The 17,678-nt window shown below is 32.5% G+C and overlaps 1 protein-coding gene across 1 annotated transcript; it reads right to left on the minus strand.

The window, feature by feature from the left end:
* Positions 1-4,805: 4,805 nt before the first annotated feature.
* Positions 4,806-9,120, minus strand: LOC108211327 (protein NRT1/ PTR FAMILY 4.3). The gene is made up of 5 exons (XM_017382896.2): positions 8,829-9,120; positions 8,368-8,585; positions 6,782-7,222; positions 6,435-6,577; positions 4,806-5,802 (listed from the first exon to the last, which is right to left on the minus strand). The coding sequence occupies exons 1-5, from the start codon at positions 8,971-8,973 to the stop codon at positions 4,932-4,934; spliced, it is 1,818 nt and encodes a 605-aa protein (XP_017238385.1). The 5' UTR covers positions 8,974-9,120; the 3' UTR covers positions 4,806-4,931.
* Between the last annotated feature and the right edge of the window lie 8,558 nt (positions 9,121-17,678).

The following is a 17,678-nucleotide window of genomic DNA, read 5'->3' on the forward strand; positions in this document are numbered from 1 at the left end:
CTAAAAAGAGATGGAGAGAGTAAAAAAGATTGCATCCATTTGATGTTTTGTTTGTAAAAGAACTCGATCAATCCTATTGCAGTGAAGTTTTGAGGCATTGTGCTTAAATTCTAAAAAATCTATATCAATTATGCAACACTTTATCAAGAATTCGCACAAAATCAAAATCAGATATAATACATTAAAATCCATAGATTAAAAAAAATACTTTAAAATCCTAGTTGAATATGCCTTTTTAAACACAAAAATTCACAATTCACAACGCTAGTTACAAAGTATGTATCATACATTGTACAACAACATTGAGTATTTTGATTTGATTATTATATTAGGAAAGATGTATTCAACCACGATCTTGGATCTTAATAGATTATATATAACTTATGGATTTTAACAAAATGTATCCGATTTTGATTTTATGCGGATTCTAAATCAAATGTTGTATTGGATTGGGATTTTAAAGCATTTTTTTGCATTCATAAAATCCGAGGGTATTCGATTGAGATTGTTTGAAATCCATTAAAATCTTGAGGTATTCAATTGGGATTTTAAATTATGCTATAAAATCCGGTAGTATTCAATTGGAATTTTAAATTATGTTTTAAAATCCAACGATATTCAATTGGGATCGTTTAAAATCCATTAAAATCTGATGGTATTCAAATGCTGATGGATTTTTTTGGATTTCATAAAATGATGGATTTTGTGGCATTCTTCAGTGTATTTTAAGTTTTTTGAAATCCCACCAAAATCAATGAGATTTTGAAGCATTGTGCTTAAATTCTATCAACTCTGCGACATTTTATCAAGAATCCACACAAAATCAAAATCACATGCAATCTATTAAAATCCATAGACTAAAAACAATCCATTAAAATCCCAATCGAATACACCCCCCCTAATGGATTTTGGTGGGATTTCAAAATTTCAAAATACACTAAACAATCCCACAAAATCTAGCATTTTATGAAGTCAAAAAAAAAAATCAATCAGTTTTTAATAAATTTTAAATATCCAAAACAAATATCATCGGATTATTAGACATAATACAAAATCTTGATCGGATACTACCAGATTTTGTTACATAATTTATAATATCCCATGAGTTGAATACACCTATATTTCATAAATGAAACGGAATCTCATGAAATCTCAATTGAATATACGGCTGTAAATTGCAAAACAAATATCACAATTGAAAACGCCATTATAAATTGCAAAACAAAGATTTTTTAACTGTTGTGCACGGTGCGGGCAGGGATTGTAGCAGCGGTGCCTCCCAGCTTGGTGCTTAAATACTGGCACACCAGAACTAGGTCGGGAAGATAATGTGAAGCTGATTACTTCTGGAGTTGAAGAAAAAGTAAAATTTTACATTTTCATTTATCGATGACCAACCTAGCACCCAATGTGAAGGACACAAAACTCTCTGGTTCCTATATTGAATCGAAGGTAAATTCATTTTCTTTTTTGTCTCCTTGATTGTTGTGATATTTACATAATTGGTGTTGTGATATTTACATAATTGGTGATGGTTGAGTATGGTAGAATTAGTATGGTATTTAAAAAAAAAATTTGTTTTAAGTAGCAATAGATCGGTAATGTTTTATGTGCCTTGCTTTTTTATTTATTTACTAGCCTTTAACCCGTGCGAAGCACGGGCGGGTATATAATTCGTAATTTATTATTTATAATTTAAATTTTAACATCATTTTATTAGTATTTTAGTATTAATGGATTAAATTTTAATTAAATTATATTATTCAACTGACTATATTTTCTCCCGATTATTTGAAAATGGATAAACCCTAATAAATATAGCGGATCGTGTAATACCTTTGAAAGATTCAGTAATCTAATAAATTGAATTTCAACATAATTTTGTAATTTTGGTTTTTTTGACAACAACAACTTTTAAAATTAGAGTTGGAAAGGGTTATGTAATGGTTCGTGTTAGTTAAAAAGAGTTATATGAATGTTATTGTTAAATATCTTGTATATTTATAATTTTATTTATAACATTATTATAATTTTTTAATGAAATATTATATGATAATAGATTGTTATGAGTGTTTTTAGTATTTGAAACTGTTTAACAATATAATACTAATAGACTCCACATTTGTAGACTTGTAGTACCAAAAGGAGAGTACCAAACCAAAAAATATAACTAAAAACTTGGACTACAAATTATACCCATGTTGGCTTATTATAGTATAGTATAGATTGGCTATAATTGTCTGAATAGTTGCCCGTTGGAAAAAAATAAATAAATTAATTTAAAACATATATTTTGAAAAACAATTTTTACTAGCAGTCTTATGAGTCTCAAAAATAGCAAATTACGCACCTTATAACTGTCACTATGTTATGAAAGCATGATTTATGATCTTTGATTCTCTGACTTCATTGGTAAACTACGCCAAGACTCGACCCTTCCAATTTTCATTGTCTCGGAAATGATCAACATTCATTTCGAACACAGTAGATGCTTCAGTTTTTGGAAAACCAAAGCATGATAATCATGATAAAGTACCTCTTCTAGTTGAATCAGGTGTTGAACTTGAAAAAGTAGGCTCCCTGGCATAAGCTCGAATGGAGACGTATCCTTTGGAGGTAAATTTAACAGCAATATTACTGACCAAATTTGATAGTATCTATTTCAGTTGCTTGCTATAACCTCTTAAGTGATCGAACTCATTAACTGATCCATCACTGAGATCCAACACAACGTCTACACCTTTCTTTATGCCAACAACATAAAACAAGTCAGCCACATCTTTAAGTAACTGTGACGTCTTAAGTTCTTCGATCGTGTTCATTCGTCACTTTTCCTGCTTCTAGCTTACTTCTGTCAAGGATGTTATTTAAAAGACTTGTACAGTAAAAAAGCATTAATAATGACTCATATAATTATATGAAACTTAGTCATTATTAATGTTTTTACTGTGTAGGTCTTTTAAATAACATTATTGATAGAAGTAAGCTAGAAGCAGGAAAAATGACGAATGAACACAAAGAACTTAAGACGTCATAGTTACTTGAAGATGTGGCTGACTTGTTTCATGTTGTTGGCATAAAGAAAGGCGTAGACATTGTGTTGGATCTCAGCGACGGATCGGTTAGTGAGTTAGATCACGTAAGAGGGGATCGCAAACAGCTAAAACAGATATTGTCTAATTCGGTTAGTAATGCTGTTAAAGTTACCTTCGAATGATATGTCTCCATTCGAGCTTATGCCAGGAAGCCTACTTCTTCAAGTTCAACACCTGATTCAACTAAAAGAGGTACTTTGATCATGGTTATATATCAGGCTCTGGTTTTCCAAAAACTGAACTGAGTACAAAATGAACATTCATCATTTTCGAGACAATGAAAATTGCATGGAGTTTGTTTTTGAGGTAGATGATACTGGAATAGGAATTCCCAAAGATAAGCAAGAAATAGCCTATCTCGGGTGGAAAATCAAACCACCTAGAATTTTAAAGATCTTGTGTTCTTTACTTGCTGCTTGTTTAAATATTTGCTATTAGTTTGTTCTTGGAATCAAAAATCTCAAAGATTGTATTCAACCCCTTTGCAATCTTGTTAGTGTAAAATAACAGAGGAACTTGCTTCAAGTTCAACACCTATATCACTACATGTGAAACTGATCAAAGGGATCAGTCCGATGACACTGGATCATATGGTGGTGCTTACATGTCTCCATGCAAATCGTTTTCACCACAAGGTATAAAGTTCAGTAGCTTTGAACTAACAGAAGGATCTCGAGTAATTTTCTTCGTCCAAAATGAAGAAAGGAGTCGAGTGTGCAAAAGGTTCATGGATAGACAAAGAATCGAAAGCCAGGGAGTCCGGATATACTACAATGGTGTTACGTGTTTAATTAGATGCCAGTTATGGATGGCCTCGAAGCAACCCAAAAAATAGGGCAAGAAGAAGCAAGATATGGGGTGCACATTCCCACACTTGCCGTTAGTGCCCATACAGAGGGTCCTGAGATAAAGCTGATGGTAGAAGCTGCAGGGGTGGATTATAACCTGGCCAAGCCATTGAACGTCCAAAAAGTTAGAGAAGCTCTCAGAGTTTTGAAGGCTTGGGATAAATTGTTTTCTGCGTTAAGCACATTTTGTTTGTATTGGTGATAACCATTTGTCTCTACATTTTTTATCACATGAGTGGAACTGTTTGAGCTATTTGTTAACCCTTGGACGAGACTAAAAGAGCTCGATAGTCATGAGAGTACTCTTTCAGCTTGTTTCAAGATGAGCTCATATTAGAAGCTCCTGTTAAGTCTTCATGTTTTTATACTGATCTTAAAACCTTATCTTATGAATTTTTAATGCGTTCTTGGTAATGTAAATACTGTGTTTAGTTCCCACTTCCCACCTTGCTTATAAATTATAGGGTTTTCCTGTTTTATATTAAGCTCATCCTACTCCAGGCACCACTTTCTTTATACACAAAGCACCTTTTTATCTGTAGATTTATAAACTAGAACGTATATGCACCTGCACTTCCTGTTGTACGATGTAATTGGTCAGGTTGTGTTTATTCTTGGAAAAAAGAGTTTATGTGGATGACATTTTACACTAAAAATTATTTGAACCCAACCTTGCTAAACAAATTATATTATTTATTAAAAATCTCTTATTTAATTTTAAGAGGATATTTTACTGATTTATCGAAAAAGTCTCTGATAAATTTTGAATCGGTAGCTCAAAATTTTAAACAAAGGATAAAGCTAATTGGAACTTTAACAAAAGAACATCCATGGGAGAACAATTATAACTAAAACTTGTAGGTTTGTAGCTAAGAAAACATCCTTTCCTTTGAATTCAAACCCTTTGGAAAGCTATTGCAGCGATTTACATAAAGCAGTATTATCTTCTTATCTTCTATACATAACTTTGCATAAGTAACTAATACAATTAAGCCATATCATCTCCAACATAATTAGCCTTTACAGACTTAGAATCAAACTGTGGTTTAGCATCTAGGACTAATGGAATGCTCCTGTTATACCATTTAGCCCAAAAGAGATAATTCACAAAGTTGATCAAACTCAGTACTGCTAGAAACCAGTAGAAAAGATCCAACCTGTCGTGATTCAGATCATTCTCCCCCATCCATCCGCGGCTCGAAGAATTAGAAGTGATCTTGTTCACCAAAGAAACAAGAACAGAGCTTAGGTAAAAGCCAAATGAGTATGAGCAATAAGTCATGGCAGTTAAAAAAGATTGCATCCCTTTAATGTTCTGTTTGTAAAAGAACTCGATCAATCCTATTGCAGTAAACATTTCAGATAATCCGAAAATCAAATACTGTGGTGTTATCCAAAATATGGAGATGATTTCATTAGACTCCACTGCTGCAACCCTTCTTCTTTTCTCCATTATTGCAGCTGCAACCATTGAAAAAGTTGCGACAAAGAGGCCAAGCCCTATGCGCCTCAAGGGACTGATTCCGGACTCATGGCCAGTGATTTTTCTGGCAAAAGGGACGAAAAATCTGTCGTAGAGAGGGACCAAAAAGATTAGGATGATGTAAGGGATGGCTTGAAGGGAAGCAGGAGGAATGTGGAAAGATCTGGTGAGTTGAGTATCCATGGAACTTCCTTGTTGAACTGAGAATGTCTGGAGTTGTGCTAATATGGTGTTGAATACAATGGTGCATGCAAATATTGGGACAACTGTTATTAGTATTTTCACTTGTTCAACTTGGTTTACTGTGCATAATCTCCAAGCACTTTCATTTATGTTGCCTTCTGATCCTGCTTTTATACAAGCTTTGTTCAAGAACCTGAAATTTAGATAAATATATTAGGTGGAGTTACGCATGCATCTATGTATCAATCATAAGAAAACTAATATATAGGCATGGCAAGATCAATGTTCATCTAAAATCTCAAGATATCATATGATATTCTTTTATCATCCGAAGGAAGACTTATTAAGTCCGACCACACTTCTGATATAGATGTCTCTGTACAGTCTACAAATCTTTTTGTAAATTATAAGCAAAATATAAGTCAACGAGCAGGTGATCATGCAATGTAAATTGTAGGTGCTTTACACTCAGTGGCCGACCCACTAAAGTCTTGGAGAAAACATTGAAACAATCTAGATAGAGCAGAAACAAGAAGAAACATGGGTGCTATCCAAAGTTACACTGATAAAATTGCAGGAGATTAAGCTTAAAATTAACGACAAACAATGACGAATATCTTTAACTTTAAGTGTTTAGAAATTCTGTTTTCGTGAGTAGATAACAACTATATCAGATATACTCCATATGTGAAATCTAGGAGCAGATGGGTGATGGACCCGAGTCGGTCCCCATGTTTACACTTTAAAAAGTATCAAGAAAGCCATTAGCAGGAAAGGCAAAGTGATGTATTTGACACCGACCAAATCTAGTGTTCAGAATATTACCCAAATCTATTCGTGTACTGAGGATGGCCGACATCATATGCTGTTGCAGCATTTGCATTCGGTGTCTTGCCTTCTATTCCATGGAGCAAATGTGGGTCAGATGGACTTTCTTTCTTTCTTTTTATTATTGCCGCCACAAACACCTGGTTTTCAAATTTGTTTGTTTGATCAAAAGGGTAATAAAAATAAAACAGAGTATACTTAATTCGAGCTCTAATTAAGTCATTACATGATGATGACAGAGTGACAGTGAGCAATCGTGTTGTCTGTGTACTTTCTTGTTTCGTGTATAAAAATATAATGAAATAGGAGAAACGTATGATATGATAGTACTTGTTACAACTTACTTGAAGAATGGGAGTTATTATGCTTCCCCTCGGAGGCTTGTTCTTGTAAAATATTGTACCACAAACCAGGCTGATGAGCCCCAAAGCCATGGCAGCTGCGGAAACACCAAAGCCAATGTCCATGCCAGAATGAGTTTGGAGCCAAACCAGGAGTGTGAGGGCAACAAGTTCACCCAGAGAGAAGGCAAAATAGGCAGCATTGAAGTAGCTGGAGAGTTTCTTGGACTGCTTGGAGTCTTTTCTATTGAACTGGTCAGCACCATGAGCTATCATGTTTGGTTTCACGCAGCCACTCCCTAGTGCCACTAAGTAGAGGGCCATGAAGAATATCAAGGCCTTGAAGCCTTTTGCCTCTACACATTGCTCCCCATCACTTATCATGTTGCATTTTGGTGGCTTTAGCTGTGGAAGATGGGCTTGGACTGAGAGCAATATGAAGCCCTGGCATAACCAAATAAACACAATTAGATTTCGGGATGAGCATGGGTCGAACCCACTGTCTGGGACGACAGAGAATAAGATGTTAACCATTTGAGTCATCCAATCATGCTCATTAGATATAACTTATTTAGTCAAACCATTGGACCAAATATTTTACTTATTTACCGAGGCTAGAAATTAATACATCATCGCTGTTATGTTGAGACCGAAAATTGATTTTCAGTTGACTAGATTATTAGCTAACCAAATATTCATTTATCGAGGTTCTGTTTAATAGTATTTTGTACGTTAGATTACACTTTATATCAGCTACGTACCCATGATCTTGTTGTAAAACTAAGTTCTGGTGTATGCGTCTACTATATATGTATAGATACATGTTGCAATTACGGATCAGTAGTTATGATATGCTGTTATGCATGACTCACCTTGTCGAGGTTTATACGTAATGCCAAACCCTCATAAACGAGGCAATTTTTAGTTTTATAGAAATGTCATGCATGTGTTTAAAAATATCAAATATGGTACAAGCTTTCAATTTTATACAGATGGATACTTACCAATCACCTAATATATGCTCCCTTTTCCCAGGATTCTAATACATGTGACACCTATTTTAAAATTTCTATGGAATATAATTTTACGAATTATTTTAAAATAAAATTTTATTGTTTAAATATTTATAAGAAAATAAAAATTTTAAGAACAAGTTTACGAAATTATAATTTATATAATTTATATATATCTTAAATACGGGGTCAAGTAATTCAAAAAAATCGTAAAAAAATGAAAGTAATGGATACTTGAATCTCTTGGATTTACATGTTCAGCAATATTCACCTACAGCTGCATGCTTGCATGTAATGACAGGATTCTGCATATATATTTATACAATTAATGCATATATATTTATAACAAACAATGCATACATAGAAAGAAATAATTAATGCATATATTATATAAAAAGACATCCCCACTGGCATGGAAATATCTTTAGGCATGGAATGATATGGTGTAACAACCGTTACACGGCTGAGAAAGTGGGCCGGAATCATATAATCCGTGATATTTTTTAAGAGTGGGCCGGGATCAAATATTCGGCATATTTTAAAAACAGGTAGTAGAAAAGTTGAGGGGTAGCTTACAGAGAATTCAATAAAGCCAAAGATGAGGACGGTCCAAAAGCAGCCAAGATAAGAATCAGAAATGTAACCACCAAGGAGTGCCAGAAGGAAAATTGTGCCCACGAAGTTGGTGACAATATTTGCAGATTTCGACAGAGGAAAGTGCATCTCATTGATCACATAGGTGATCAAATTGTTCCCTACTGCTGCTATTCCCATGATCTCGAATGTTTGCAGCCCTGCAATTTCATCTTCATATTAGATTAACACAATTCCTCAACATACTTGAATTTCAATCAATAATTCCAGAGAGAGGGAGAGAGAGAGGGGGAGGGAGGGGGAGGGGGGGAGAGAGAGAGAGAGAGATTTAGAGAGAGGGAGGGAGAGGGAGAGGGAGAGAGAGAGGGAGGGGGAGAGAGAGGGAGGGGGAGAGAGAGAGAGAGAGAGAGAGAGAGAGAGAGAGAGAGAGAGAGAGAGATTACCAAGGACAAAGGAAGCAGCTCTCATTCCACCATGCTTGTTAGGATTGGAGGGTTTGCCTCTCCAATCAACTGTAGTCTCTTCATCACACACATTGTTAGCATTATGTGATTCTTTATGTTCACCTGTTGCTGTATCGATCTCCATAGCTAGCTCCTCAAGCCTTGATGATTTCGAAACGAATCTTAAAGTATTAATTTATGAATTTTGAGTAATATATAGACTAGGTGCAACTATAGTATATAGCAGAAAAGAGGCGTGTCTTCGCTGAATTTGAGGCAACTTGGCTACTCTATTATTTTTCTCCACCCTATGTCCCTTATTTATACACAAACACATCATGTCAGAGTGTCAGGCATTCACTATTTTACGGCAGTTTCCTAAAAGAAAACTTCCAAAAAAATTCGACTATGAAATATCAATAATTTATAAATTTTAATGAATTATATCTTATTTTGATTTTATACAGATCCTTGATAAAATGTCGAGATAGAGTCTTTAGAATTTAAGCACAATATTTCAGAATTTAATGAATTACATTGAGATTTCAAAAGACATAAAATACACGGTCCCACAAAATTTATTATATTAAGTAATTCAAAAAATTCATATGTTTGAATACCATCAGATTTTAATGAATTTTAAATAATCTCAATTAAATACCATCATATTTTTAAGTATAATATAATATCTTGATTAAAAACTTTGGATTTTATAAGATAATTTAAAATCTTAATAGAATGCCCAGATTTCTAATACATTTTTTTAAAATTAATATTGAATACACATAAATTTCATAAATGAAAAATATCTTTTAGAATCTCAATTGAATACACTCCTTTTTATGGGCTCTCAATGAATGTTTAAGAAATTGTACTTAAAATTTAAGAACTATACATAAATTTCCCCTCATAAAATATTGATACACTCTATAATTTAGTAGTATCTATGAATTATTATTAATATATTAAATTTAAACTAAATATATCTCAATCATATATGGGCAAATATATTGGTTTATGCAAATGTGTACAGTCATAATAACTTTTAAGAGAAAACGAGGGTGCATGAATGTGGTAGCTACTCTTTTAAGTTTGAAGTACCTGTTTTGTCAAAGGAGCCAAATGAAGCCAAGTAGTAGTGTAGTACTAATGAATAATACCAACCACTTTCTAAATATTCTCATTAGGACTTTGTTCTCTTGCTCACCCACATATTTCCTTCTTAATAGTGTGTAAATTTTTGGGTGTGTACAGAGTTAAAGGAGCATTGCTTTCAACTCAAAAAATTAAGACCACTAATAATTGTGTACATAGAATATTGTTTGAACATCACTCATGGTGGTCCGATCATAATTTGCTCCTTTTGACTTGATGCTATTCATAAGTCTCCAACACCTCTTTTCTAAAACAAGATAATGCCTCCTCCCACTTGTATGTATCTACGTATTATATTGATGATTATAGCCGGTGGTGTTTGACTTAATTTATTAATTTTTTAAAAAAGTTATTTTACTTTTCAGAAAGAATTATTTTATTTTTAAAACGATATGGAGATTATTTATTTTATTATAAATAAGTATTAATTTTTCCTAAACAGAAAACTTTATTTATATTTATTGCCTAAATATAAAAATTTTATCGAAACTAAATCCTTTTTCTGATAATATAAATTTTGTGAAATGATCCCACTTTGCTCCTTTTCTGATTATATGGAATAATTTTGGTGAAAAATTGAATTCATAAGTTAAAATAGTCACATGGTCGTTTGATTTACTTAAGAAAATATATATTTATTTCTAGTATTTGATTTAACATGTATTTCATTTGAAATTTTACATTTCAAATGACATGATTTGAGGTGTGAGGTGTGATTTTATATTCTTATTGATATTCGAAAGTCTTGAATTTCAAATGAGATATAAATTTAACATTTTTTATCTAAACATATAATTAATCAAATTCATGACTTCAAATAAAATCCAAGTTTAAACAGATTATATAAGAAACTTTTATTATTTATTTACAAGTAAAAAGTAATTTTTAATTTTATATCTAGGTATATTATTTTAATATCAAAATAATAAATATAGTATAAATTTTACATAAATTAGGATCTTTACCTAGTTTCAGTCAGAAGTTGATTATGTTGGACTTGGGAAGAAATGGGAAGAAGAGCTTCCAAACAATAACATGCATATAAATTCATATTCGACAGGAATAAGGAGAGGATCGTTTAGTTTAAGTGTTGCAGATACACAATAGTACGCTACTACTATAACCTAAGATCACTGTTGAGCTTTTAAAAGGAGTATCAAGAAGAATGTGGATTAGAATTGGACCAATGGCTTTACAGTCAGGAATGTGAATGATGGATATAGTGTGGCACCAACTCCACAAAGCTGTTTGACATTTATCCATTGGTTATGGAGATCTATGTAATATATACATGGAATGAATCTTCCTGCCCTTTCACCTTTAATTGGTGGCCCATTACTAATTAGTCTCACTTAACAGTATTGTTTCTGTGTTGCTTCTTTCTTTACTTTTTCGTAGTATCATATACAATGGAACATTATAATTTATACAGGGAGAGATGGAGATTCTGATATAATAATATTTTTATCAGAGGAAAATCTCAAATCGTCTTTTGTCATTGCTGATGAATACTGAATATATAGAATGTCTTGCTAGATAACGGAATCAGTAATATTATTTCTGATATGAGGTGATTAACGGTGGCCTGCAGTAATTTCAGTCGAGCCGCTGGCGATCCGCTCTAGTCGAGTTTAACTCGGCTCGCTGGGATACAATAATGAACTCGATTATTTAAATAAATCGAGCCAAAGTATGTAACGTGCTCGACTAGAATTCGACTAAAACTCGAACCTAGGCTCGAGTTCAAATTTAATTGCAATTTTAAATAATTTTTATTAGAAACTAGCTAGTTAGAAATTTTTATTTGACTCATAATTAGTATACTCGGATGAACTCGATTAAACTAATCTTCATTAGCTCGCAAAAATACTTCACTCGATCAACTCATTTAAACCAATTTTCATTAGCTCGTGAATATACTTTAACCAACTTGTTTTTATACGAGTCAGGTTTTGATAAAATCTTCAACTCAGTTTAACTAAGCAAGTTGTTCGAGTCCAATCTAATATTCGGTTGGATTCGACATGCCCGAATTACACGCTACAGAAATATCTCACTCAAAGTATATACTGGTCAGACTCTTTTCCTCTTCAATATTACGCATTATGTATATATACAATGAAAATTAACATTTTATGACAAAAAAAAATGAAAATTAACATTTATAAAATTATAATTCAAGATTCAGTGTATACTTCTATCCAAATGAAATAGAAGACGAGTAACTTACTAACTTATATTACAGGGAAAAAGGGGGTATTGTATAACATAATTCGAATGAATATTTAAATTATGTCATTGTTTATAAATATAAAATACCTCCACAATCACCTCAAAGTTGAATTTATTGGTCAAAGTGGGCACAAAACCACTACCAAAAACGGTGAGATCAGTTTGAAAAGGAGTTAATATGAGTCAATAGATACGGTGCACGTGTGCGTCGGTGTAACCTCAGATCTCTCTCGATCATATTCATCGCCTTTCATCCTCTTGAAAAGTCCTAAAAGCGTGCATGCACTTCTAATAAACCTCATAATCGCACTCGCGTATTATTATAATACAGATTATAAATGTTTAGTGACGAATACGATGTTTTACCCATTCATCTCAAGCACAACAGCAGCTACCGCCTTACCCATATCACCCATCATATGTAAGAACGTGCAGTGTTTGATATTTATGCATGTCAAAAAGGAGAATGGGTTTGGTAGTCGGCCACCCGAAATTGTTTCTATCACCTTGTAATAAAATTTCTCAGTTTTTCGATTTATACGACTCGAAATCCGCTCACCTCGTAAAATCTATTCGTTTCAAACCAGCTGGCTGCAGATACATGAGCTATTTTTAATTTATTATATTATATAATGATATCTTTTTTTAAAAATTTATAATAAATCTAGTAATATTAGAATATTAAAATATGTATGTGTATATACGTACAACAACACGGTAGAGAGTTTAGTTGCATCCCGTCACAAATAACTAATTGTATTATAAAATAAACATGAAATTCTAACAATATTTTTCTAGTATATAATTAACATATGTTTTACTTTTCCATGGACGGGTTGAATAGGCACAATGTATGATAGTCACATTTTTAATGAGATGAGAATCAAATCCGAATTTAATCTTTCACATCCAATTGCAAATAAATATTATTTTGCGTATGCAAGTTATGAACACATAAAAAACGCTACTAGCAAAGCGCTCAATTCCGACCACCAAGACCGATCACTGTATTCGGGGAAAAAAGCGGTCATTTCTAACCGACTTACAGACCAAACGTTTGGTAAGAAAAGAGTGGGTCATTTACGACCGACGCAACAACCGGCCTGTATCGGTCACTTATAAGTGGGTGTGTATCCTGTTTACTAACGTTTTTCAGCTGGCATGGATGTCGCGTTACTAAATCCATCAAACACATTTTCGACCACCTGTGATCATTTCCGACTGCCTCAACTATGTTTAAAATTATTGGCCAACCTTTAGCTTGTTGTCGACTTCTGATTGGCTGAGTGCGGATGAGGTGGAGTCGTAGCTTTATTTCCGACCGACATACGGTCGGAAACAACTTTACTTCTTTTAAAATTGTTATTTTCTCTCACCAAGTCTTATCGTTATAGCATATATATATATATATATATATATATATATATATATATATTTCATCTCTCACCAATATTTGTGGAAGAGAGAATATTTTTAAGGTATGGACTAACTACTCATTTTTTTTAATATACTTCCTAATTTTTAAGGTATAAAATGTGTAATTTTGAAATTGATGGTGAAGTTGAAATTGAAGTTGAATGTGAACTTAATTGGATGTATATTTTTCTAATTATTAGTTGAACTGAAGTTGAAGGTGAACTTGGATGTATAAAATAATTGTGTGTGTGTGTGTGTTGTTTTGAGTTGCATGTGTATGCTTGTATGTAGATGTCGACCAATATTGATCGTAGTTGGATGCATCGTCGATTAGAAAGTAACCGAATAACACTTACTCCGAAATATAAATTGGGTGTTGAGCAATTTATAAAATTTGCAATTGAGAATAAAAGTGTAGTTGAAGGTTTGATGAAGTGTCCATGTGTTAATTGTAAAAATGAAATATGGGAGATCACTATTGAAAATGTAAGATATCATTTGATAGTTAGCTAATAGAATTTGTGTTGGTTATAAAATTTGAACATCTCATGGGGAGTCATTAAGAAGGAAAAAAAATCGTGTTCAAGGAGAAGTTGAAAAACCGGTAGACATGGAAGCGATGTTAAGAGATGTCGGAGCCCAACCTTTTAGTACTAGTAACACCCATGCTTGTACTAGTAGAGAAACCACCAAATGCGAATACTTACGAATTTTACAAAGAAGTTAATAGATACACCAATATATTCGAGAAGTACCAACTACACAAAATTATCTTTCACCACAAGGTTGTTACACTTTAAAAATGAATCACATCTTAGTGAGATATCTTTTAATTAGTTACTTGAGATTATTGGTGATGTTCTTCCACCAAAACACACATTACCATCTACTTACTATGAGGTGAAGAAAATAGTAAAGGAATTGAAGTTACCATAAAACAAAATTGATACTTGTAAAAATAATTGCATGTTGTTTTATGGGGATGACAAAGACAAAAAAGATTGTGATCATTGTAGGATAGGTCGTTACAAAGAAGTATGTGGAAAAAAGAGTCCCACAAGTCCTCACAAGATTTTAAATCATTTTCCTCTTATAGATCGTCTCAAAAGATTATTTATGTCGGAGCATACAGCTAAACAAATGACATGGTACAAGAATAGAGAGGTAAAAGAGGGGAAAATTAGTCACCCCGCAGATGGAGATGATTGGAAAAATTTTAAATTGCAACACCCTTCGTTCACTAAGGAATTTCGTAGTATGACCTGGTCTTTCATCACCGATGGTTTCAACATTTTTGATAATTCAGGGAATAAAGTATACATTCTTTGGTCGGTTATAGTTGTTGTGTATAATCTTCCTTCATCAATGTAAATGAAAAAACCCTACATAATTTTTAATCTAATTATTACAAGTGCGGATAATACAAACAAGGATCTTAATGTATTTCTTCGTCCGCTTGAAAACCGACTTGCAAACCGACCAAATTTGTTTATTTTTGGCCAAATTTGTCGGTCGGAAATGTCCACTTATCTTGTAGTGAAAGGATGTACATGTCCATATAAGTTCAAAAATAAGATGTCATATACAGGATTTTTGTCACACTAATTAATGGTACTACATGTGAATCTCAAAATGGAAAAGGACTTAATTATCTGTATTTTTCAAAGTAAAATAGTTACTGAACAAGCATTACAAAAATGAGGAAATTCAGAATCGTTATTATAGCAACAAGAACAGAAAGTTCGTCCATTTAAATTCGACCAATCATAAATTCGACGAGAGCACCGGTCAAATCAGACCTTAAATTCGACCGGCACTGGTTGAATAAAAGGTCAACCACGTGTAATTTAAGTCAACTCATCTTCGGTCGATAGTGGTCGAATTTAACCGGTTGAATTTGACGCTCGTCCAATATAAGTTATCGTTTATTAGGTTCAAGTTATGTTTACTTCCCACCAAGCGAGAGAGATGAATTTCCTGAACAAAAATTGAAGATGATGTCATTAAATTCGACCGAGACTGGTTGAAAAAATTGTCAATTGAATTTAACATTTGGGCGAAAAATTTATCGCATAATCAAAAACAAAAAAATTGAAATGACTTTCTTCCAATACAATCGTATGCGGTTGAAGATATCATATTCGACATTTTTAGTTGAAGTAGATAAAATCAATTGTTTTGCTTGAGAATATATATTCGATCCCAATCATTTGAATTAGACAAATGTGATGAATTTTGGTCGAATTTAATATATTTAACTAACTAAACACTAGTGCAAAAACTTTTTCGCGTCGCCTATTTAACGTCGGCTAAAAGAAAAACCGATGCCTATACATATTAATAGTGTTGGTTGTCAGTTTAATCGATGCAAAATGTCGACGCCTAAAATTAATAGATGTATGATTAATTTTGAGAAAGTAGAAAAATGGAGGAAGAGAGATAAAATATGTGGAAGAAGAGGGAGGATGAATAGTGGACAAGAACTGATAACACGGGATAAGGTTTGAGAATTAATTCCTCCAAACAAGAGCGACCGATATAAATAATTCCGATTTTATAAATGCCGTCGACTTCCGTCATTTTATATCAAATTTTTTTAACTCATTTTCATGAGAATGTTTTTTGCTTATAAGCCTACCCTAACCCAACTTAAAAGCAACCAACATGAACAAATGGTTGTTTTTATGTTTAAAAGCGACCACTGGCAAAAATTACCAAATAAAAGCAACCGATCATAAAAGTCATCAATTTTGGTCATTTTTATTTTTTAGTCAACTCAAATGTGAATTGATTTTAAAAGCTAACGCCAGCTATTGCTTTTATGTGTGGTGGATTTTAGTTGGTGAATTTTGGCCAGTTTTCTTAAAATTACTTAAACACTTACCTATATAATTCACATTATTAAAAACTTTTAATGACTTATAATCTTAATTTATTTATCCTTTATAATCCACTTATTAATTTAAATAAATATTCTAATCGATAAGATTGATATCCAATCAATGTAGACAGAGAAAGGGACGCACAAAAGTAAATAAATGTCAATAACTGAAAATATATATATATATATATATATATATATATATATATATATATATATAGGGGAGGGTTCTGGTACAAACTTACAAACTTACAAACTTTTTTTGTTCAACACATATATAATTCGAGTTCAACATTTTTTAACATATTTTGTTGAACATCGATTAAAATTGTGTTGGACAAGTACATAAACTAAGTTTTTAATGTAATAACTAAGTTAAACATATTATATAATCAGTATTTATCTTTCTAGACCCTACCCAAACCCCAGAGGTATAGTTTAAACATATTTATAGATATATTCAACATAATGATAATTAGTGTTCTACATTCGATGTTGAACCCCAGTTACAAATGTGTTGAATGCACGATTTATTTATGCGTCATTTTTAAAAATTGTGATGTTTTTTCATGAATTTTCAACATAGATACTTTATATAACTAAGGATTAACACGATGGGAGAATAAAAAAAATTACAAAAAAAGTTTGTAAGTTTGTAACTTAGAAAAGTTTTTATTTGATCCTATCCCTATATATATATATATATATATATATATATATATATATATAACTTCTGTTAAATCTTAGATCCTAAATTCAGGTCGGACCTGCAACCGCTGCAAAAAAAAATACTTGTCCTCCGGGTATACTTTTCAATTCAGTGCCTTGTAAAACTTGCATAGTCACATGTAAACATGATCTTCAAATGCAGTACACATTGAATCAAGCCAGACCATGAGTTAGTAAAGAGAAAGATCAGTTAAAAACATATAACGTACACCAAAAACTAATAAACAAATACAAAGCTAATCAAAACACAATATCAGTACTGCTGTAGCCTTAACTTAGCATGCATGATACCTCCAAAGATGCTTAACATTAGTCATTTTTTAAGGTCACACAAATGCCTCAACATGTGATTACACTAATTTGTAACCCTATAAATCCATGACGCTGCAACTGTAAAACACAAATCGAAATTCTTTAAGAACTTTGTATTGTAAAAC

Source organism: Daucus carota, chromosome 1 (genome assembly GCF_001625215.2).
Source record: "Daucus carota subsp. sativus chromosome 1, DH1 v3.0, whole genome shotgun sequence".
In the NCBI taxonomy this organism is placed as follows: Eukaryota; Viridiplantae; Streptophyta; class Magnoliopsida; order Apiales; family Apiaceae; genus Daucus; species Daucus carota.

What these genes read in the sequence shown, in the direction of transcription:
- LOC108211327 (XM_017382896.2), bottom strand. Translation starts at nt 8,973, where the DNA reads ATGGAGATCGATACAGCAACAGGTGAACATAAAGAATCACATAATGCT. An exon ending in TTGGCTTTATTGAATTCTCT is followed by an intron (nt 7,223 to 8,367) that starts GTAAGCTACCCC and finishes TGGTTATGCCAG; the next exon opens with GGCTTCATATTGCTCTCAGT. An exon ending in CAGTACACGAATAGATTTGG is followed by an intron (nt 5,803 to 6,434) that starts GTAATATTCTGA and finishes TCTAAATTTCAG; the next exon opens with GTTCTTGAACAAAGCTTGTA.